This window comes from Hippocampus zosterae, chromosome 14 (assembly GCF_025434085.1).
Source record: "Hippocampus zosterae strain Florida chromosome 14, ASM2543408v3, whole genome shotgun sequence".
Lineage (NCBI taxonomy): Eukaryota > Metazoa > Chordata > Actinopteri > Syngnathiformes > Syngnathidae > Hippocampus > Hippocampus zosterae.
This window is the reverse complement of record NC_067464.1, coordinates 13,483,895-13,508,169: the sequence shown is the minus strand read 5'-3', so window position 1 is coordinate 13,508,169 and position 24,275 is coordinate 13,483,895. Positions and strand designations below refer to the sequence as shown.

The window sequence follows — 24,275 nt, the reverse complement described above, 5'->3', positions numbered from 1 at the left end:
ATTAGGAGGCAACAGACACGGATAAAATATGCATTTCACAACAATGCTTTAAAAGTGATGGGATTCCATCACTTTGCAAATACAGCAGTAGTTGGAATTTCACACTTCACAATTATTGCGATATGGCAGAATAATTTTAAGACCAGTATGAATGTGCATTCAATCACAGATATGCCGTTATAACGTTAAATTATACATTTTGACCGAAACATTTTCAACCATCTCATACTAAGGTGTTTAGAGTTTAGTTTAAACACCCATTTCAGGCATCACATGATTGAATTCCCTTTTCAATAGATTAAATATATTATTGAGCACAAAGTATTCATATTCCCCTCAATTATGAAAAAAATTAAGTGTCCTTTGATATAGCAGAAGTTCAAAAAAAAAATCTGGAACGGTGTCGTCAAGCTCCCTCTTTGGAATATCCGATGGGGTTCATGGACTGCCAGCGCCAAAGATCCTCACCTACATGCAAAAGAATTATAATATCAGCTTTGTGTAAGATACATTTGTCTCTTTTTTTTCTTCAAGAAGGAAGTCGCAGGAAAAATTACACATTCTTTCCAATTCAAATTCAGACTTCCAGCCAAGCTCCTTCTCAGCCAGGGCAGGGTCAGCATAACAGCATGCTGCATCTCCGTCTCGACGAGGGACAATCTTGTAGGAAATCTACAGAGAGATAAGATGGCGCTTTCAATTCACAGAATAGTGTCGTGTTCCTGTTCCAAGTTTATTTCACTTTATCTATGTGACTCACCTCCTTCCCTGATGCCTTCTTCATCGCATTTACCATCTGGAGCACGGAGTAACCTACTCCCGTTCCGAGGTTGTAAACCTGTTGGCGGGGAAAAAATATATATATATTTCAATGTATCAATGTTATGTTTCTCAACCTTCATTGGCCCAAGGCTTATGAACACCAATGAACAAAATTACGGTACCCCAAAAAGTGACTCTCTCATCTCGTGGCAGAGCCTGTCACTATGCGTCACTGGCACAGGTTGTTGAACAGACACATTGTAATATAAACTCATATCTAATTTTTTGTGGATCAATTAAATTAAATTTCCATCACCTCATCTGATGACATTTTAAGGAAAAGTTTTCTAGAGTCACGACATTAATGCATATCATACACACATGCTCAACGACACCATTAGCTGAACATGTTCCATCAAATGAGATCCAATACAAAGCCCGTGTGAAATACTCACTTCCAGCAAGATAATAAGAATGAACAGATTTGCTTTACAAGTTAGAGAGGTTTCTGTCAACCACTTGGTAATGTGCATTACCACCACCTGCAGGATTCGAGTGGAAAAAGACCGACTGTAATCCATCCATGTCAGTTAAAACTGTGGATTGATTTTTTTTTTCAAGCAAAAAGATTTTGATGTGGCACCAATATTTAATCTCAGTAAAAACCTGCATTTCTTCCTGGTTTGTTACCTTGCACCCACAGTTGTCCTTCAGCTTCTTCAGCGCGGCTATGTGTCCCTTTGCTAAATCGACAACATGAATATAATCTCTCACACCTTGAAAGAGAAAACACATGAGATGTAAGAGTGACAACATATTTCTTTCAGGGAGGGTAAACACATGTGGATATTAGAGGACAAATTCGAGCATTTCCCCCTCTTTCCTATCAGTTGGGCCCAGTTGTCAAAAACTGGGACTGATAATCCCATTGTGTGGGTTGTGTTAAGCGTGATTTTTGCTCAGAAAACAGTCAAGGCCAAAAATTGCCACCGTTAAACCAGTTCCATATTAGCAATATAGTAAAATATAAGATGGACAGTTGACAGCAAGTTCAATCAAGCCATAGACCCCGCAGCTCTGAAGCCTGCGCTGTAGATTTCAAATGGAGGAGCAACTGGTTGTGTTTAGTATTTGTATAATACAGTGGTTCTTAATCTTGTAGGTACTGAACCTAACCGGTTCATATGCACCCTTCATTAGCGGGGGGGGGGGGGGGGGGGGGGGGGGGGAGTATGATTTTTGTTGTTTTACAAATTCAAGACATAAACAACGCATTTATTAAAAGGAGAAAACAATGTAAACACAATTAGTATAATTATAAAGTACAAGTTTTTTAATTGTGCACAAATGAACCAGCCAGTAATGGCCAAGCGGGCGTGTCATAACTAATTGACATGTTGAGTTGGGCGTGTCTTAACCTCCATGGCAGAGGCTCTGTCGAACCCCTGAGACCGATTCACCGAACCCCTCGGGTTTGATCGAACCCAGGTTAAGAATCACTAGTCTCATACATCTACCAAGTAATTCCCTTCAGCGGAAATGACAAGAGCAGTTCACCGCTGCAATGCAGTTAGCAGATAAGCTAACAGTTAGCCTCCGTTATTTAATTTTTAAACATTTTATTTATTATACCAAGTACATTTCTTCCAGTGGAGGCTCGTCAAGAGAGGGCACAACTGTGCTACTCTTTTTTTCTAATTGTTACCAAAAATTATAGGTGAATCTGTTTTTAGATGGGATAATTAAAGTTGCTTCTCATGCAACCTTGGCGGACCGCACGCTGTGACAAATTCAGACAGACCTAGCAACTCTCACTTGACTGTCTTCTGTAACAAGATTTTTTTTTTGTTCCCGGTCATGTGGGGAATAGTTACTCACATTTTAAAAATCCAATAATGTTGTTTAAAAACTGGTATGTGTCACCTGACTTAAACTAGATTAAGTATTTGATACCTGTTCCATCCAGTGTGTCATAGTCATTTCCAAATACACTGAGGCACTTCCTTCTCCCAACAGCAACCTTTTATGAAGACATATTATGAAGACATGATGTGACGAATCATCATCATCTGCAACTAAACTGCAAGTCAAACCATTCATGTACCTGGGCGATGTATGGTAGTAAATTGTTGGGAATGCCCTGAGGGTCCTCTCCAATGAGGCCAGAGGAATGAGCACCGATGGGGTTGAAATAACGCAGCAATATAGAATTCCACCTCTGCTCATGTAGTACACACAGTATAACCATCAGAAAAAGTATGTTCTTCAATGCACGTGTGAGTGCCGCTCTACCTCCAGCCCAGTACCTTGTCGGCCTTACAGTGGTCCTTGATCATCTCCTCAATGAAGTACTTGGTCCTGCCATAAGGGTTGGTACAGTTGCCGACAGGGTGCTGCTCGGTGATGGGCAAAAGCACAGGGTCTCCGTACACAGTGGCCGAGCTGCTGAACACCAGATTGTGCACGCCGTGTGCTTGCATCACCTGCAGTGCATATGGTTGCACATTATGATGGCACACAGGCAGCACCACAGATGCTTGGCGGGCAGTCAGTTAATCAAGCCACAAACAAGGCTAGAATAACACACACAACAAACATTTGCACAAACTGTGATCAAGTCGCATTGCACATTCAGTTGGGTGAAACTGACCTCAATTAGGTTCATGGAGGCGGTAAGGTTGACCTTGTAGTAACGTAATGGCTGCTGCACCGACTCTCCAACAGCCTTCAGGCCAGCAAAGTGTATCACGGCGCTGAACGAATGCTGTGACACACATGAGATTTCAAAATATTCACGCTAAATTGTCTTCATGGTGTAACTTAGCAAAAGAACTTAAAGGGAGGCACAGCGACTTGAGAAAAAGTGATGTAGTTCTGACTGTAAGAGAAAATGACAGAGGTGAAAAAGGGTTTTGTAACAATGTAAGCTAATAAAGATGGTTTGCGTGCGAAGATAACACGCAAAGGAAACCCAGTTGTGGTGTACAGTGAAGAAATATTTTGTTATGAAGAGTATCCTAAATTGTATATTTCATATACTTGAATGAAGCATATTGGATTGACGCGCTTACCTTTTTGAAGACTTCTTCCAGGGAGGCTCTGTCCAGAAGGTCGAGTTCATGAAACTCAATGCTGGTGTTCAGAAGCTTCTCTATTCTACGTAAACACTCCGGCACACTTCCTTCTCCTTCATCCGTAACACATGCATGCATTGTGAACAGATAAAAACCATAGCTGGCTAAAAAACACACACACCTATTGCAGCTTACCTCTCACAGCATTGCTGAAATTATCAACCACAATGGGCTTGTAGCCTGCTTCAATAAGCTCCACTATGCAGTGACTCCCAATGTAGCCTGCACCGCCTGTGACCAGCACCTTCTCCGCCATTCTCTGCACATCAAATACAGTATGTAGGAATAGTTAGGACTGTATTACTGTATTGTCAATGTTTCATGTTCTGTTTGCATTATTCTTATTTTAGGTCGAGATCCCTTTTTCACAAGAATCTATGGGAAAACGCATAGGACCTTCTGTACAAAAGCCCATTGAGGACATAGCTAGCAAGAAAAAAAGAGGGCTGTCAGTGATCCTGCGTGCGCCCCAAGGGATAGCTATAATTATGGTACATTGAGATTAATTCTGTCACACCCCCCCCCCCCACACACACACACACACGCGCGCAAATCAGTTTGTAAAGTTTTGTGCTCATGCACTACGTTCACGGCCATACTGTCCATGTCCTGGATGCTCATCCCTCGTCCATAAAACCTAGAGACGCCCCTGCATTACAGGGACCATTGTGACGAGGCTTCACTTTTGTGGTCTGTCTTGTCATTTTCTGCAGGGTAATGAAGTTTGTTCGGCTCGGAGACTAGACGAGGGGAAACACTGGCGTATTCATTCACCACCTCGGACTTTACGAGTCGGAAGTGTGCGTCGAGTAGGAGGCGATATCAAGGCTTGTTTCATTCAGAGGAGGTTTCAGAAAAGATGATGTCTCGTCATCGACCCCACGGCTGTACATGTGACTACATCAGAAAGCAGTTCAGATTTTGCCGCGAGACATGAATATAAAATTCTCGCATTCTATACAAAATGTGGGCTTTTAACAGCGAGACGTCAGTTCAGGGTTTGGATAAGGTTACATCGTTTCGATTCTAGAGTTTGGTGAGAGTTTATAGAGAGCAAGAGTTAATGAGTGAGATAGAGAGAGCGAGATTGATAATACGCTCCATTATTACTTAGTCAAATCTTATTTTAATTAAATACGTGTCACCATAGTCATCATATACCCACTAAACCTAAGTACTGTAATATAACCTGACAAATTAGAGGCAAAACTCAAAGACAGCTACCAACGTCTTTGACAATGACAAAAACATGTATATAGGGCTATTTTGGAGTGGAAATACTCACATAGATTATTTTCCGGTGGTCGTGAAACGAAATAAAACTGTAGAATGGACAAGGTACAAATGCGCTTTCCCTGCAGAAGTCTACTTCCTTTTCAATCGTTTACTGGAATGAAGTACACGATTGAAACGTGACTTCCGATATACAAAGCTTCAAAGTATAAATTGACGCATTGAAAATCACAACATTGTGAAAATAAATTCATGCGATTGTTCAATAAAATTTAAAATAGTTAATAATTACATGTTTCAAATACTAGCCACTATTGATAACATCGCAATATAGTCCGTACATAGTACAAATTAAATTTTATTTTGAAAGGCTCAGCATCAACACTTGAGCTTTTCCCGTTGTAATTAATGGCACTGACGCCAGCTCATCAGGAGACTAAGCCCAGCCCTCACCTTGACACACAGAAGAGTGATTGTAAACCAGTTTACCTGAGAGTGCGATGACATGGCAGCGGACAGGAGAAGTGCCACGTTTCATGTGTCTCACCCACGTCACCAATCGTTAGGTACATAATCTTAATCACTGTAAAAATAAATAAATGCATATATAAACAAATATTATCAACATATCAAATATACGAATTATTGTAACCATTCAATCATTTTACTCCATATTATAACGATTGATCGATGTTATCTGAGGGACAGTGTTTTCCCGAACTTAACTAAAGAGCGAAACGTGAATAATGTTTGTCTACATAAGACACCACATAAAAGAAGACTTGGAAACAAATTTATATTCATATTTTATTGCAATATTCTGTTATTTACTCCACCTCGATTTCCAGGATCTCAAAACTATTTGGGAGTTAATATGATCTCTTAAGTGCCTTTGGTGTCCTTATCAGAATCACTCAGTCATCATAAAAATGTACAGTATCAGAATAATGAAACTCTGAGAAGGCTTGTCTGGTGTTGAGTGAGACATTTCAAAGCATTAGGCCTGAAACATAAAAAGCTCATTTCCCAAACAGATTCCTAGTTCTGGGATGACCTGAAATAATGGCAATACATCCATCCATCCATTATCTGGAGGCAGGTGTGCTTAAGCCTATCTCAGCCGTCTTCGGGCAGTAGGCGGGGTACATCCTGAACTGGTTGCCAGCCAATCGTACAACAACAGTAACCCAAATCGATTGTGGCTCTTTGCAATTTGGCACACCCCTGTGGAACAGCATTCCCCCAATAATTATAGTAGCTCCAACTCTGTACTTACTTGAAAAATTGTCACAGATCTATATACTTCACAGCACCAGGCACTTTAAAATGCTCAAAAACTTCTAGTTTAGTAAAGTAAAGTAGTAAAGTCTAGTACACATCCACTTAAAAAGGTATTTGAATCCAGATTATTCTACAAAGTACTGGACCATGCACAGCCACTTGACAAAATAAAATGGAGTAAATTTGACACGTTTTTTTTTCAGTGTGCATGTGTTCTTTGTATCAATGTTATCGTTTAGATTTTTATTATTGCCTTCATTTTAATTCAAAGGGAAAAAATGCACATGATGGAATAAAATACACACAATGCCAACAGTGACAACTTGCAATGCCTTTGTTTATGTCCCTAACAAGAAGGAACATTTTCACAATCAATGTCTGAGATGTGAAGACCTAATTGTTTTTTTGTTGCCAATGAAGACCCAAATAATCTCTTTGTCCATCGATCGTTGACAACAATGTATGGTGACCAGTCGCTGATGGTGTAGCCAAACATTTGCCTGGAGTGTGCAAGGGCAGTAAGGGATCAGTTCCCACTCAGTGGTGGTGTGGATGTGGGTGTGAATGATTGTTTGTATCTATATGTACCCTGTGACTGAATGGAAACCAGTTCAGGGTGTACTGCACCTGTTGCCCTAAATCAGCAGAGAGATAGGCTCCAGCAACCCCCACGACCCTGTTCAGGATAAGCGGCGTTGAAAATGGATGGATGGTGATAGGCAAAACAATTGAGCAATCTTCCACTAGATGGCAGAAAGCACAATTAACCAGCTGTCCTCCTGTGGCCATTCATACAACAAGATACTGTAATAGCTTTGTGTTCAACTCCACAAGCCCAGATTTCCCACAGATATATATTTTGTGACATTTTGATTTGGTGGTGCCCTGATGTTTTGAGTGTAAAATATTTGTCTTGACTCAGGAAAGGTTGGGAAAAATAGAGCAGACAACAGGAGCCAAAAGGAAAGAAAAAGATCTTGATCTTTAAATCCAAACTTTGCTTACCTTTCCACTGCACCTTGTGGCAAGATCTTGACTCTTATTGCTGGCATATTGACTCCACCCTTAAATGACAAGCGTGTGTTAATTGGATAGAATCACATTTAAAAGCATACGGTGCTTTGATTCACTGATGGGGGAGAGAGGGAGAAGGTAATGGAAAGAACGAGCGAGGGTGTGACCATCCGCGGGGTCCCCATCTGATTCTCTTCATCTCTCTCCACCAGAGTGCCAGTTAATCCTCCCCTCACCGCCACCCCCCGACTCCCACCAGGATGGAGCAGCCCCCACTGAAAAGCGAGCCGCATTAACGCAGAGAACTTTCCTCTCGTGCTTGTCTGTTGGTCAAAGCTGATTGGAGATTACAGGCCTGCAGCGACACCGCAGCTCTCCATCTTATCGCAAATCTCTCGCAAACCCCTTTCTTCTCTCCATCATTCTTAATCCAGACTCTGCAAAATTACAATGTCAACCACTTTCACTTGCTGCTGCCCTTTTCACCGCTCCTTCCGAGACTTAATGACATGAAAGATGAATCGGAGGTTGAGGAGATGGGTTGGTGGGGTGGGGAGGGTGATGCCTCCCCCTCCAACAATGATGTCATGGGGGCATTTGTCCTACTGGTGTGGAGGCTTCCCTTCCTCTGCTAATTACCTTGTACAAACTCCAATCTGATACGGCGGATATGAGGCCCAAACACAATTATTGTGGGCTAACAAAGAGATATTGAGATTCAGGGAAGGGGAGCGAGGCTACAAGTAAGATGGTATGGTCAACACACACACACACACACACCCACACACACACGCACACACACACACACACACACACACACACACACACACACACACACATCAATACAACCACTTGTCCTTCTCCTCCATTCCCTCAGATAGGCTAATGTTATTACTGTGGTAATTATGCTCATTAGTGCCAGCAGCTGTAGAGAGCCCACTGCTTGCTGTTCAAACCCCACCCCGACCATTTCTGCAGTGTTTTGTCTCCCTTTTTGCGCTCTTCACATCTCATTTGGAGACATGCTAGGTTGCAGCTATAGTCAGCAGCAGCAGCAGCAATAACAACAACAACAAGAACAAAAAAGGTGGGGTGGGATGGGGGGCATTGATATATATCTATAAATTTAAAATTTTAAATATATATATATATATATATATATATATATATATATATATATATATATATAGAGAGAGAGAGAGAGAGAGAGAGAGCGAGAGAGAGAGAGAGAGAGAGAGAGATAGATAGATAGATAGATAGATAGATAGATAGATAGATAGATATACTGTACATACTGTATATACTGTATATATCGTTTGATATTTTCTCGCACTGTCAGATTTATTGAACACGACCACACGATGGCGCTGTTCAGTCAAACAACTGCTGAACGCGGTGATTCCCCCTCCCATCACGACCCCTCCCCAACAACCACAACCCCCTTTTCACCCTCTAATCTATGATCTTGTTTCCACTCGTTTCATAAGTAATTGGGATTTCCCCCTGCACCCTTCAAAAAATAAATATTCCTCTGACTCTATCAATAAAATAAGGGAATTGTGGTATAAGTAAAGCAGCCTGTCAGTTTATTTTTTTACGAGTAATAATTGAGCGGTCAACACTAAGGCGTAATCCACTTAATACATATTTGTAGAGAAATTACGAGAGCAACAAGATGTTTTTATTCAAAAGGCAATCTATATTCAAAACTCAGCTAGATTGCGTTTTGTTTTATTGCCAGGGGCTGATGTAGCCACTAGGTTAGCCTGTATGAGGCCAAATCAGACATCAGGCGCTAAATGTCATGCATAGCCGACTTTTATTGGCTGATAAGGCCTCTTGTACCCTTCTCCTTTTCCTGGAAGCTATTGTTTAAGGTGGCTGTTAATGCGGCTGACCAGATGGGCTCCTTGTCCCCTGCAGGTCTGAGTAAGGGTGTTTACCATCCACTGGGCTGTGGATGACAGGTGAGACCACTGCAGAACTCGTTGCTAATCAGAGCAAACCAGATGTCAGTGATCTGCATCTTAACCTTTATTTGGCATTTAGGGGCTGTGTGGGCATAGATTTGATAATAATCATCATGAATCTTCTGTTCGAATAAACTGAATTAGGTTGCCATGTGACTTGTTGTGAAACATTTTCCAAACATGTCCACTAATTTTGTGTGTGGCAAAATGTTTGCGGAATTACCAAAGCAAACATTGAACATTCCTTTCATTTCCCGGTGCAGGCCATGGGCAATTACTATAATTTGGTATCATGGCAACAGTCAAGGTAAAGCCCTGGGAAATGCAGAAAGTGGTCTTTTAAAGCTTTGAATCAACCTACCTTCATGGACGGCCTGAGTCAAGCATGCATGTATGGATTAGGTTGGCTGGAGCACCTGTCCCTGTTCTGTCAACAGCAGATCGGGTTCCTTGCCACACATTCACCTGGCTGACAAACTTCCTGTCACTGACAATGTGCTGGCCTGCATGAATACACAACATGAACGCTGCTTTCAAAATGAATTTACTGGAGCGTTACCTTAAAGGTATTTGGGTTAAAGACCAGTGTTGTGTCCAAGGACCGGCAGCCCGAGGCCAAGGCCAATGCCAAGGCCAAGGACTTGACTCCGAGGCCAAGGACGTGGAAAATTTTCAGAGGCAAGGCCAAGGACCAAGGACTTGCCTCCAAGGCCAGATTTTGGACTGATTTTGAAGCTGAGGCTTAGCCGAGGACTTATATGAAACAATGCTATCATAGCACTTGGCAGGATTTCATGATTTGCAACACCCCTCCATCATAACCCCTTGCACTCCCTAATGCGTGATGATGATGATGTGTACTGATAATGGTGTGGTTTGTTGTGTATGGTGGGATTCGATCTCAAACATATTTACATTGCATTATTATACTATGTTAATTCTGCACAACACAAGATGACATGGAAAGTCTGAGAATTGGCGTCTCACTACTGCCGCTCCCTTTACGAATTGAGCATGTCTTCTGGGGGCCGTCGTGACATCGACGAAATGCAGCAAGTTACAGCGGGGAGATTTGCATTTTACAAATATATAATGGTTCGTGTTGCCACCACCTCACGGATGAAAAACTATGGAACTGAATGCCAGACGTGAATGTTTGTATTCACCTAAAACGAAATCCCAACTTTCAGGTAAATTGTTCACATCTTAATGATGATAAGGTATTTTCTTTTAACCACAAATCTTGGTTTTTGACACTAACATGAATGCATTTAACAATTGAGGGGGATTCATTCACTGTTGGGCAGTTTTCACATGAAAATGATGAAAGAACATACGTTGTGATCAATTGTTGTTTTGTATGAGCTATGATCCCTCCATCCATTATCTGAGCCGCTTATCCTCAGGAGAGTTGCGGGCATGCTGGAGCCTATCCCAGTTGACTCCGGGCAGTAGGCGGGGTACAGACTGAACTGGTGGCCAGCCAATCGCAGGGCACACAGAGACAAACAACCATTCAACACTCACAATCACACCGAGAGACAATTTTCGAGGGCTCAATTAATCTACCGTGCATATTTTTTGGAATGTTGGAGGAAACCGGAGTACCCAGAGAAAACTCAGATGAGCACAAGTAGAATATGCAATCTCTGCACTCAAAGCCCAGGACCCAAAATCTAACCCCAGGTGGCACCCCATGCGTGCCACCCCGTATCCCTCGTGCACAAAGGAAAGTCTATCAAGATGTGCCAAGATGAGAACTGAACTAAGTCCTCTTGTCCACTCTAAAAAGTAGAAAAACGAAAAAATAACCAAAAAATATCCAAACGTCTGCAGTTGCCAAAAGAGGGGTCGAACTCAATATTTTCTTCAATTTTTAAAATAATTGTTGGCCACGTGAACCAACAATTTATTATATTAGGGGTGTCTCAACTGAATAATTTTAGAATTGATTATTCTATCGATCATTCCATTGATTATTGAAATCGTCTGATAATTTTTAATTTCCATTTTAGTGTGATGTCTGCTTGTTATGGTGAAACAGCCACGAGTGGTCTGACCAAAATTCTCACTTCTTCTCGCACACTGAACATATTGAACGCCACAGCATCTCGGTTTGAAATCTAAATCTTCTGACAGACTTTGTTTGCAGAGTGGCCTGGGAAAGCGAGACTGACAGCTTGTTTCCCTCCAGCACTGGGATGCAAATCTCTCTAAGCTCTGCTCCGGTGTAATGATGACGTTGGAAAGTGATTTTGTTTCCTCCAGATAAGCCATTTCCTTCTGGTATCTAATCAGATCGTTTGTAAGATGTGTTTTTTGGAGGGATCTTCTCGAGGAGAACTGGGACATTGGAGCAACTGATGGGAATTTAATAAAAACATAACATTTGTAATAGGCATAATGCCTCCTCTGTGATTTTTACATTTGAGCGATGGAACCTTCAGAGTCAAGATTGAAAATTAAACATTGGCAGGCCTTATTATTTCATGGAATTCAACCGGTGCCACCATGCACTTTTGTATACACTGATGTTTGATCATTAACAAACACGCTGGGCCTGCATGTCAGTGCAGCGTTTCCCGGTACGAAAATTGTGTTTGATGATTGAACTACGGTACATGTGTATAATTTCATAAACGTAACATGCGTACGTGTCTCCTTGCGAAGTACGATTTTTTTATTTTGCATTTTCTTGATGAATTTAACTGTATGTTTAAAGGAAGACATAAGTAATTCTACTGTATTAAGAATCTAAGCAACATGCTATTAAGGGTCAGTTGAGTAAAATCTGTGAAAAATCAACATATTTATAGAGCACACTAAAAAAAACAACCAGTGCTGTACATAAATTCAAGCATAAATCACAATACATTTAATGACAAGAATGATATATATGAGTACATGAATACATGAATGCATGATTATTTACATATATAGATGATATGTTACCTGGCCCTGTGTGAAAAAAGACTTGACCCCTAAATCCAATAACTGGTTCGGCCACCATCAGCAACAACAACTGAAATCAAGCAATGAGTCTAATTTCCATGGAGAGGTTTTTAGCCCACTCTTTCTTACAGATTTGATTTAAGTCAGCAACAACCCAGCATTTTAATCAGATTCAAGTCCAGCCGTTGACTGGAGGGAGGTGCGTGGGAGACGTGATGAGTGGCAATTTTGGCCGGGAAATGACTGGTCATTCAGGAATATTCCAAAATTCCTGATGGTCAACATGCCCCGGGTTGTCCTGCAGCAGAACCCATGTGCACCTCAGCTTGATGTCACAAATGGATAACCCAACATTCCCCGTCAGGATTTTCTGGAGAAGAGAAGGAACCATGGTTCTATCAATCACAGCAAGTCATCCAGGTCCTGAATTAGTAAGCAGCCCCAGATCATCACACTATCACCACCATGTTTGACTGTTGGGACCGTGTCCTTTTTATGAAATGCTGTGTTATATTTATGTAACACATTTCATATGTGTTAAGTATTGCCTGGGAACACAGCCATGAATGTCATTTTTGCCCAGTCTCTTCCATAATTTTGAGTCATAAACACTGACCTCAAAGCGCTGCACACACATCTGATCATAAGTCAGCTGACCGCTTACAAACTTGGACTTACTGACTTTGACGCCTTCACAGCAATATGTGAGAATTACTTCTGGCTTGTGAAAAATGTGTTTATAGACCACAGGCATGTGATGCTCCATATTATAAAAGGCCCAGTTGGATCAGCTGGTATTTGCTAGAGATGATGTGACCTAAGCAAGTGGATGGACACCACTGTCACCGTCAGATAGAAAAGTGACCAGTATGCTACCTCAGCTCTTCTTAAGCTAGTCCATGTGTTTAATTTCCCCATGGAATACTTGTTTTATCAGGCTTGTGTGTGTGTGGCGTGTGTGTGTGAGTTTGTTTGTGGTCGCCATGGCTCTCAATGTGTGTGACTGTCTTCGTGTTCCACCAAGGCATATCTGTTTTATAAGGCTTAATGAGTGTGCGTGTGTGCGTGTGTGTATGTGTGTGTGTGCGCGTGCGAAATCTACGAAATACAGTAATCCCTCGTTTATCGCAGGGGTTAAGTTCCAAAGAGAACAAGTGATAAGTGAAATCCGTGAAGTAGTGAACTTAATTTTTTTTACAGTTATCATACAATACTTAACGATATATACAACGAAATCAAAGACCAAAACCTGTTTTCAGGCCCAATTACAAAAAAAAGGTTTCAAAAAATAACTATAATAGTTTTTGGGAATACTGTACTGTTGACATGCGGCACTGCCGATGCGTTCTGATTAAGGGTTAAAAGCATTGAAAAACTGCACACAAAAAATCTGCGAAGCCGCGGAAAGTGAACCACGTTAGAGCGAGGGATCATTGTACATTCCGATTTTGGTAAATAAGAAAAAAGGTCTGCATCCTTCTTGTTATCGCCCTCAAGCTGTAACATTGCTTCAGATTGTTTAAATATAAACATGATGGTTAGACACTACTGCGATTGGCTGGCAACCGATTCAGGGTGTCCCCCGCCTACTGCCCGGAGACGGCTGGGATGGGCTCCAGCACCCCCTGCGACCCTAGTGAGGATCAAGCGGTACGGAAGATGAGATGAGATGAGGTTAGACACTGGACACTATAAAGTATACAGCGCACTATTTTTTATTATACTATTAGGGGTGTAACAAAAAATGATTTCACAGAGATTGCACGCTAGCGCAGACAGGAAAACAGAAGAGTGCGCCGATATTCTTCACTAAATACCAGTATGTTGCACCAAAAGTTGGAAGATGTGCTGTGAGCATGTCAAAGGACAACACCCTCGCTAAATCGGAATACAAAAGATGGCGTGCTCAAACAGGCGGGGTGAGGTTTGCATGAAAATCAGAAATCCTCCGCATTTCTGAATTTGCCGTCTATGAAAATAAATCACGAAATGTGGAAAAAATTGGTGGAATGTATAAATCACTGAGAATGTTGCACCAGGGTGCTGACTCTCAGGCGCTTCTTTGGAGGGGGGGGGGGGGGGGGGACATGGAAATGCCAAGGAGAAGGACATCTGCAATCACGTCAAGTACTGTCCAAGATGTGTTCTCAAGAACATTCTGAGCTTTCGAAAGGGCCCAAGTGGAAAGCATTAAGACCTCTTCCTCTCTGGAGCTTGTATGTGTTGAGTATTGGTCAGCTGAAGAAATTGGAAAATACTCCCCCCCCCCCCCCCCCCCCCCCCTTCACCAGGACAGGACTGCTAAGAGGGCAGCTCAGAAGCTGGAGGACGACTACTTCTGCATTTACGGATTCCCACCGAGCCTCCACTCCAACTTCAAAAGAGAGCTGACTGATGGGCTCTCGATGTTGTTGGGAGTTGTCAAGTCTTCCCTTTCACCCTGGCATCCTGGAAAATGGCAGCATAGAGACGTTTAACTATGCCCTGAGCAACATGTTGAGAGCTTTGCCTTGAAGCTCCAAGCTGAAATGGTCTCAGATGATCCAGACCAGGACCTTTGTAATTAATTGCACTGCGCTTGAGATAACTGGGTGCGTGGCTTTTATCTCATGTTTGGGCACACCGGGTGCAAGTCAATAGCCCATGGCATTATGGGAAAAACAATTTTTAAAAAATTATTATGATTCAACAGTGTTTACTGACTTAATTCAAAGTTTTTTTTTAACTCGCGCATGCAGAAGTCAATACCTCGTGGTAGTGTGGGGGAAAAAATGTTTGTAGCCTTAAGCTGACAAGTACATTCAAACGTATTTGCAAGCACGTTCGAATTTACTTTCAACGTTTTAACTGAATCGAAATTGGGGTTTGTATGAATTTCAGAAGTTGTCGTTCTACTTGGATGACTGCAGTATTTCACCTTTATGAGGAAACTAGAAATGAAGCAACTTGATGAGGCTGTGATGATAATAATAATAATAATAATACAGTATATCTAGATATACAGACATATATACACACACGTATATACATTTATACATTTCATAGATTATATATTATTACATTCGACAACATATTATTGGAAACATTATATTGCAATACATTATTTCAACATACTATTAAGCAGGGAAATTATAAATTTCAATGTTGCACTATTTAACATCATTATTTAAAAAAATAATTGGGATAAATACAGGTTTCCTCCTTTGGGTTACTTCTAATAGATGTCTGGTACTCTCTTCAGTTGAGTAACGCTTCTGGCCACCGAATGGGAAAACATGTACTGTACAGAATTTTCAAACATGCGTACAGGCTTGACAAGTTAAGGTTTATGTTCACAACCTAGGCCATTACATTTTCCCACAGATCAGATCTTTATTTTTGGAAGCAGATTTACGTTCTTAACAAAATGGCAGACTAAATAAAGCCTGTGCCTTTGGACCCTCCAAAATTAAGGAGAAATGGGGATGTATTGTTCCTCGGAGTCACTTCCCAATGATTGTGCACAGGTTAAATTATCATCCATTCCATGTGGGTTTAAATAAAGTTTGAATGCATTTCACATCACGACAACAAAGTCTACTGGTTTTTTATCAGGATGTTCCTGAATGCACCTTGACTGAATGACCACCATCTGAACACTTTTCTGTCAACGCTGCAGCTGCTTTAGAGTTTTCCTCTTTTTCCTTTATCCGTTTGATCATCAAATGATTAGCTCGCAACCGTGATGCAACTCACAAAAAGGTTGCTGGTCGGTGATGGATGGGCAAAGAGATAGACTCAGACTGTCAGTCGGGGGGTGAGGGAGTGTCTTTGACACTTTGGATCTTGTAATCCATGCAACCCGACTCACTTTGCCTCTGTCCAGCACCCCAGTTGCAGCCCACTTTTCCGCACCAGCTGCCTCTGACCCTCATCATAGCCTCGCCTCTGCTCGCCATGTGCTGTGAGTCAAAGGGGTCCCCACCCATTGCTCATCAGAATGGAAACGCACCATCTCTGGGGCTTGTGCACTAAATCACAATCAATCGTTGGGCAGACAGAGATGGATTGGGGCGTCCACGACCCCGTACCTTTGCGAGAGGCCCCTGCCATGCAAGGGGTGGCTGTCACTGACAAATAATAGGAGTGGATTTAAAGGGAGTGGGTATAGGTCAAGTCCGCTGCCCCTGTAAGGAAGTTATGACAAAGCAATGGAGGGAAATTCTTTTCTTATTAGGAACAACACCACTCACAAGGCGTGTGACAGACAAACGTGTGCTAGAGTTTGACACAATGACTTCTGGAAAGAATAATATTGTCATCCATCTTTAAAAAATGAAAGGGTACGCGCTTTTAAATACTTTTGTGTGAACCGCAGATATTTATGAGGCCTTTAACCTCAAGCATAGGTAACCCAAAAGATTCTACACATTCGGTTGTTTTGTTTTAGAATAAAATTAATTCTACCCAGCTTTTGAAGGCATATTCGCTAGGTGGGTTGAGAGGCAGGAAGCTCGGTCGGTATGGAGTAGGTAGATATGAAGGTTGGAAGTAAGAGATTTTTTCATGTATTGGAGAGATTTCTGAAATTTTTTTTATCGTCCAATAAAACCGAGGTTGAACTTTTAGTTTTAAATTCCAAAAATTGCTCATCACCAGAAGAACGTCATACCTACAGTGATGCAGGGTGGTGGCAGCCTTGGGGCCGTTTTTCTTCAGCTAGAACTGATGCCTTCGTGAAGGTAGAAGGAATTGTGTACAGTTTGAAATTATGACCGGCGTAAAAACCTTGAGGCTTCTGATGGAAAGCAAAATATAAAGTACTACAATACCTGTCAGGAAATGCCTCCTTGAACATCCATCCATCCATTTTCCGATCTGCTTTATCCTCACAAGGGTCACGGCGGGTGCCGGAGCCTGTCCCAGCTGTCTTCGGGCAGTAGGCAGAGGACACCCTGAACTTGTTGCCAGCCAATCGCAGGGCACACACAGACGAACAACCATCCGCCCTCACCATCACACCCAGGGACCATTTGGAGTGTTCCATGAACCTGTCATCCATGTTTTTAGAATGTGGGAGGAAACCGGAGTACCCGGTGAAAACCCACGCAGGCATGGGGAGAACATGCAAACTCCACAGAGGAAGGCCAGAGCCGGAATCGAGCGCTGCACCTCTGCACTGTGAGGCTGGTACGCTAACCAGTCAACCATCGGGCCATTCCTTGAACATCTAAAAATTTTGGTTACTTCGAGGTAATGCATTTACTGCCATTTAACATTCCAACGTGATTGGTTAATTCAAAACACAGCCACATCCCAATCAAACGAGGGTGTGCACACTTGTGCACCCACAGAAACCCACTTCTTTATTTTTTGGAAAAGCTTTTAAAAGGCTTGACCCTGGTCTCATTCTTTAAATCACAAAAACCTGGCATTTGAACAGGGGTGTGTAGACTTTTTACCTCCACTGTATAACTGGGTGTCTATTCTACCGTCATAAAAACGATGTCACTTCAAAGTATTTGAACTTGTGGCCCGCTCATGTGTTTGTTCATCTTTCATCAAGACAAAAGGCTTCCGTCCTTTCACGAGTAACAAGTCTGCCATTGACTTATCGCCACTATCCAATAATACTATCTTGACAATCCGCCTCTTGCAGTCATCTTAAGGGGGAATATTTCTTGTCTTTTTCCACCACAGACCAAGTGATTGCATCCATCGCATGGACCGACAGACGCAATAGTCTCCACCTTGTCTCAACATGATGATGATGATGATGATGATTGCCGAGCGATCTTATTGTGTCGTTGCCGCCACGGCTCAAGAAGGATCCTTGACACGTAGGTGTGTTTTGTGGAAGTCCCTCTAAGATACAATTTCCATTCAGATAAGGTGTACACACAAATGAAGAAAGGACATCGGCGGGTTCTTCATTTGATTAACTAATCATAGTCTTTGTAATTCCTCGAGGAGACCCTGAAGGGCAGTGACGAGCCGCACACCTTGATTAGCCGGCATGCGCATGATTGCGTGTGTTGCTGCGTTGCAAATCAGTTCAAGTTACTCAACTCCACGCGCAGCACTATGCACATCGGTGGCGATTAAACAGGCAATTAAGACGGAAAGAGCGAGAGACATTTTTTTTGTCCGTTTAATCCCTTTCACTTCAGTGTGTACGCGGCCAGCCACAATGCACTCCCTGATCAGCAATAACGGAATAGAGCAACAATTGGGGTGGGAGGTGAGTCAAGTCTTTAAGACTCCCCGGAGAGGGCATTGAGGTCGTTTGTGATTAGCTCAGATTTAAAGGTGCATTCGTTTCTTATTGCCTTTTGTCGATCAGGGAATGTCGAAAAAAAATGAATTACATAGAAACCAGAGGCGATGGCTTTAAGACTGCAAGGGAAGCTCAGCTTCCCCTAAAATGTCCAAAAATAAGTGATCAAATACATGCGTGTACAAACAATTGTGTGTACATGTCATTGACTAAATATGCACTACAACGCGCTCAACTTTTTTTCCGAATCAGCTTCTTACTGGTTACGACGCAACTCTCTTCTCATTAATTCCTGCAGCTTCATTGTGCTTTAAACTGTGTGGACACTGAGCTTTCGACGCGCGGACACTAGGCGTCTGGAGCGTTAGTTAGGTTGTCCCAATGCATTGAAACGAGACGAGTCATTGGATAAATGCTGGTTTTGTCCCGCCCATCGGACGCTCCAGCGTGTCTGGCAGACTATGGACAGTGGGCATTTATGGACTAGCCCGGACGCTCAGCTTTTCTGCATGATGATTGGATGATCTGTCTATTTTTGATTGACAGCGAAATGAGCCAATCACCGATCTTATCGCGAAGGCAACCTTTTTGTTTTTTTTGAAAAGGAACGCAGAGTAGAATTCGCGTAAAAATAAACGGACACATTTTATGATGTAGGCCGAAATTGAGCTTCCCCTCCTTGCCAGACCAGCATTCGCCACTGATACTGACAACTATCGGGGCACATTTGTTGTCGAGTTATCAAGATGCTTAAGACTTCAAATTGTCTCAAAAAAGCAAAATAAACACTCATTAAGCTGGAAAAGTGATTGAAGCCGCTGCCCACTGCTCCTCATGTAGTTTCACCTCATGCGTATCATCTGAAAGCTGCATTGAAACTCAACACAGCCCCTCTCGATGACTGATCTCTTTTGATAGAGCTCATTATGCAAACTGCTCCCAACTCCTGCCGCATAATTAGCGCTTAATTAATTTGAGTGAAATCTTTCATCTGTCTGTGTCCGGCCCGCTCCTTCCTTCCATTTACAACATGATATTAATTTTAAGGGGGGTGGGGGGGGGGGGGGGTGCAGCCTATTTGATGAAAAGGCTGTTATAATTAATCAAGTACTATATCTTTTCCTTTCATTTTTGAAGGAATAGCAGTGTGCAAGTGTGATGAGCAGAGTCTGATTAACCCTATTATTCTCGTCTAATTAGGGCGATCATTTAATCATCAAGGAAACAGCACAATTATACGGAAAAGCATATTAGCCTGTCTAATGAGGAGTGTTCACCTTCTGGGAGGGCCGTGTTTGAAAAATCGTACATCCTATAAACAAAGATCAAATAAACATATCTTGGGCTTGTGTGATGGTCAGAGTACTTCGAGACTTGAGCTGCAGAGACAGTGTACAATCCTCCCTCGCCGTATGACACTTTTTGCAGATTCCCTGTATCACAGATTTATGGTTAGCATGTCCGCCTCACACTGTAGAGGTACTCCAGCCTGTCTGTGTGGGTTTTCTCTGGGCACTCCGGTTTCCAACCCACATTCCATAAACACGCATGTCAGATTAATGGAACATTCTAAATTGTCTGTAGGTGTGAGTGCGAATGGTTGTTCGTCTATGTGTGTCCTGCGATTGGCTGGCAACCGGTTCAGGGTGTTCCCCCGCCTGCTGCGACCCTTGCGTGGGTGAGCGGATTAGAAAATGGATGGATGGATGGATATATATGTGTGTGTGTATATATGTCAAGACTCAACTTGACTTGAACAACATGACTCGACAATTCATACTGTTAACATTTCAACATCTGAATCATCAATTTTGTGTGTCTTTTGTTTTTGAAAAGAACAGTTATTTTTTTTCTTTCATCACAACATCTCTGACGTCTACCTTCATTTGTCAGACACAGGCGAGCGAAGTAGGTTAGCTCACAATTGAGCTAACCTAGATCCAACCAAACATTAACTAAACTTCAAGCTTATTAGCATTTACTTGAATAGACAATAATTTGAAAGACAATAAACGGATAACTATACTATTAAAAAAAACTGTGACCATGATTTTACTTTAGAAATGTACAGGGACTGCACCTTGAATGACATTGAAATCCTCCTGGATCTGCCGCACCCTGCCCACCACCTTTTCCAGCTACTCCCCTCAGGCAGGCGCTACCGATCCATGCGCACCAAATCCAGCAGACACTTAAACAGCTTCTTCCCTCTAGCCGTTAACTCCCTAAACAGTCACTGACGTAAGTCACTCTTCTTGTACAACAAATACTGCTCCTGGTCACTCTAAAATGGTTCAATGATTTTTTGCACCAACTGTACAACTGTCATAGTATTGTAGTCTACCACAGATCACTTTAGCTCTGCTTGATACTTTGCACATTGTCTCACAGTTATCACTGGATGGTACCGCCACACTACGGTTCACTTACATTACGAAATGTCCTTCCATCCCTATTTGTCATGTCCTTGTTTATGATGTTACTAATGCAGCGTGTTATACCGGAGACACATTCCTTGTGTGTTCTACATACTTGGCCAAGAAAATTGATTCTGATTTCTTGTTGCTGCATGTCCACCATATTAGGTGTGGCAAACCCAAATGTAAACTAGGCCAAGTAAAGTTCATAAAGCAGCTATTTACAAACTGCACAAAGTTAATGGTTCTTGTTGTTGTTAGACACACACACACACACACACACACACACACACACACACACACACACACACACACACACTCTTGTTTTTTTTTTTTTCGGGTGGGGGGGGATTATGATCAGTGAAAAATAATTTTATTATCATTCCAATATTTCGTAAGAGTCACACCCATCCTGCGTGCGTTTGATGTTCCCTTCGTCTAAATACGCTTCATACAAATAATTAGCTCATCAACACCTGTGCAATATGTCTCACCAAGATCTCAGCATGACTTCACGACCGGCTTGCTTGATATTTGGTGTTGACTGGACTTGACTTTGGGTTCAGCACCATGGACAGCAATCAGACAGCATCGCCCAGATCTCGTGAAAGCACTTTCAAAGGGAAACTGAAGGGATACAGTATACATTCTAGAGAAATTGCAACCACATTGAAATGAATAAGTGGAAGTGAAAAGCAGATAAGTGAGGGCTGGGGCCCATTAGTGAGCCACAGTCCAGCCTTCATGCTCCCACGTGATAGAAACTTTCATCAAGATAATGGCGACCTCATATTTGCAATCTACGAATATTGCAGAAGTCATTATCAATATCATGGCCATCTTCAGAGAGCCTTTTTTTCCGTTGTCATATGAAAAATGTAGGTCAAATACCTGGCAGAGCCCTCTCTTTTGATACAGTGCGTCTTCTTTGTATCTGCGTGTATGCGAGTGCGGTTGAATGTGTGTGCACAAGTCTCTCCATGTATGGACTTCAATTTACGGCTCTTCACCCCCATTGTGCAGCTGCGCCTCTGAGAACTCTTGTGGAGTAATTGAATGAGCTGTGCCGGGGGTGGGTGGAAGGTGGTGGTGGGGGGGGGGGGGACCTGTGGCAGCAAATGCGAAGCCTGCTGGCCTTATTATCTGTAATATGGCCTCCGAGCACCCTGCGCCTCCTCGTCTGCTCATGAATACAGAAATGAATGTGATGGACGTCAGAGGTGAACGCAAGGAGGGGGTTAGAAAGCGGCCGGAGCGGCTTTAATCAGCTCCCAGATAGAACAATCACTTTATCCACCTCGGCAGCTCAGAGGTGAATTAGTGTTTAACATTCCATGGCATGCTTTCTGCCAGGGGACCCCACCCCAAACAACCAATGGACTGTGGAGATTATTGAGAGACACGCTGATGTTTCTGATGAGGAAATTAGAGCTAAACGTGCCCCTGGGAGTCCAGCTACTGATATGCAAGACTTTTTTTTTGTTTAATAATAGCATCTCTGGAAGAGAAGCAAATGTGACATTTAGATGCATTAGCTGTCCCTTTAAAGTTCTTGCTCATACTGTGTCTGTCCATGCCGAACTCATCTTCAGCAACACTTAGCTTAGATTTGTCACGGATGTGAACACAAAGCCTCAGCTCACATGCTGTGTCTGCTGCTAAGTGTCACGTGTTCATCGTTGGCTTCACCGACCAAACATTAGATACAGAAGAGCTACATTTAAAAATGGTTTATTATTGGGGCCTGTAATGTGAAGTGGTGTCGTTAAAAAATGTTTCCCACATTTATAATAATAATAATAATACATTTTATTTATAAGCGCCTTTCAAGACACCCAAGGACACTTTACAATAACAAAAAAAACACCAAACAATACAATACGGGTTGAGCAGCGGCAGCCAAAACGCGCCAGCGTTCACTCAACCCGTATGTCACAAGCTAACGTTACACACACAGTGAAAAACAAAACATTGTTCTACGAATACCTCAATGACGGCTTCTATCAATTTAAAATCTGTACAATTACATGAAACTGAAAATAATTTGATGACATTAGGATACAGCTCTTGCGTGTACTGAATGGTGTGGCCAATGAGTGGGTTTTAAGGACCATGCTAAAGAGCATGATTGTCAAAACAACACTGCACACACCTCACAACACTATAGTCTGTTTTTGTGTTTTTGGTCCTTCATCATTTTTCGGACTATTTTATAGTTGAGTGTGTGAAGCTCTTAAATGAGAAACCAATGAAAGGACTCTTTAAGCGGTACGCACAAATACACCATCTAACTACAAAGTGTGTGAGAAAACCTCCACTTTGTGTTGAATAGGACACTAAAAAAAAATAATCGTGTATTTACAAATACTACCATTCTTAAAAGTCGAGACGTTTTAGCAGTTTTAGCAGTGAAGAACTGCACTGCAGTAAACAAGGAGGCGAAAATATGATCAAATGCTCTCCTTTGTCATTTTATAATCAAATACAGTTCTACACCACAGGAAAATACATTCACCATGACAACAAAATCAAACTGGGAAGGATTTTCGTGTAGTGGATCTCAAACAAGCTTGCATGAATATACCCGGTGAAAAAAAAATTTCATCATGAAGGAAACTGAATAAAACGTAGCCGACAGAGGTTACAATTATTTTCTTTCTAAACAACGGAAGACACTATGCTGATAAGGAATGTTCATACATGGGGAGAAAGAAAAACAGATACCAGAAAGATATTTTTGTGTAATTCCATTTGAAGAAGAACGAGCCTGTGCACAAAAAGTGGATTCCAAACAAGACATTTAGAAATAGACACAAAATAATGTGGAGGCAAACTTTTATTGCCTTTGCAAGCCACAAAAGCAGTCATGGCATAACTTTTGTTCTGTTTTTGACACCTGCTCATACGCTCTCAGCGCGAGCACGGAGGCTGAGAGTGAGACTGTGCCGTGTCCACAGCCAGCCTTATTAAATCTGGGTCCCTCGCTGGCTCTCTCCATGGAAAGGAGCAGCAAGAACAAGACCTCGGCTAATGCATTACAATAATTGATTGACAGTGCATTGAAGACGGCCATGTAGGGAGCACCAATTAGAGCCCTGTCCTATTGCACTTTCAATTTCGCTTGCCGATCGTTCATTTGGAGGCGTCTGCGGTGGGGATAAAGGCCGTCAATGTAAAAAATGCCATCCCGGAAATGTTTGACAAACTGTGGGGAAATTCGATTGAAGCGGCCACAACATTACGACCGCATGCCTGA

General features: G+C 42.2%; 1 protein-coding gene across 2 annotated transcripts in view; it reads right to left on the bottom strand.

The window, feature by feature from the left end:
• Nucleotides 1-18: 18 nt before the first annotated feature.
• Nucleotides 19-24,275, bottom strand: part of gale (UDP-galactose-4-epimerase) — a 30,178-nt gene continuing 5,921 nt past the window's right edge. Inside the window, exons 1-11 of one of the 2 annotated variants that reach the window (XM_052086501.1) lie at nucleotides 5,182-5,313; nucleotides 4,032-4,155; nucleotides 3,834-3,949; nucleotides 3,413-3,526; nucleotides 3,069-3,245; nucleotides 2,867-2,980; nucleotides 2,716-2,782; nucleotides 1,453-1,538; nucleotides 761-838; nucleotides 558-672; nucleotides 19-468 (exon numbers count right to left, since the gene is read on the bottom strand). In XM_052086501.1, the coding sequence (XP_051942461.1) occupies nucleotides 407-468; nucleotides 558-672; nucleotides 761-838; nucleotides 1,453-1,538; nucleotides 2,716-2,782; nucleotides 2,867-2,980; nucleotides 3,069-3,245; nucleotides 3,413-3,526; nucleotides 3,834-3,949; nucleotides 4,032-4,152 (1,050 nt within the window). In that variant the 5' untranslated portion in view covers nucleotides 4,153-4,155; nucleotides 5,182-5,313 and the 3' untranslated portion in view covers nucleotides 19-406. Of the gene's footprint in view, nucleotides 469-557; nucleotides 673-760; nucleotides 839-1,452; nucleotides 1,539-2,715; nucleotides 2,783-2,866; nucleotides 2,981-3,068; nucleotides 3,246-3,412; nucleotides 3,527-3,833; nucleotides 3,950-4,031; nucleotides 4,156-5,181; nucleotides 5,314-24,275 lie in introns of those variants that run through there. The other variant, XM_052086502.1, reaches the window with a different exon arrangement.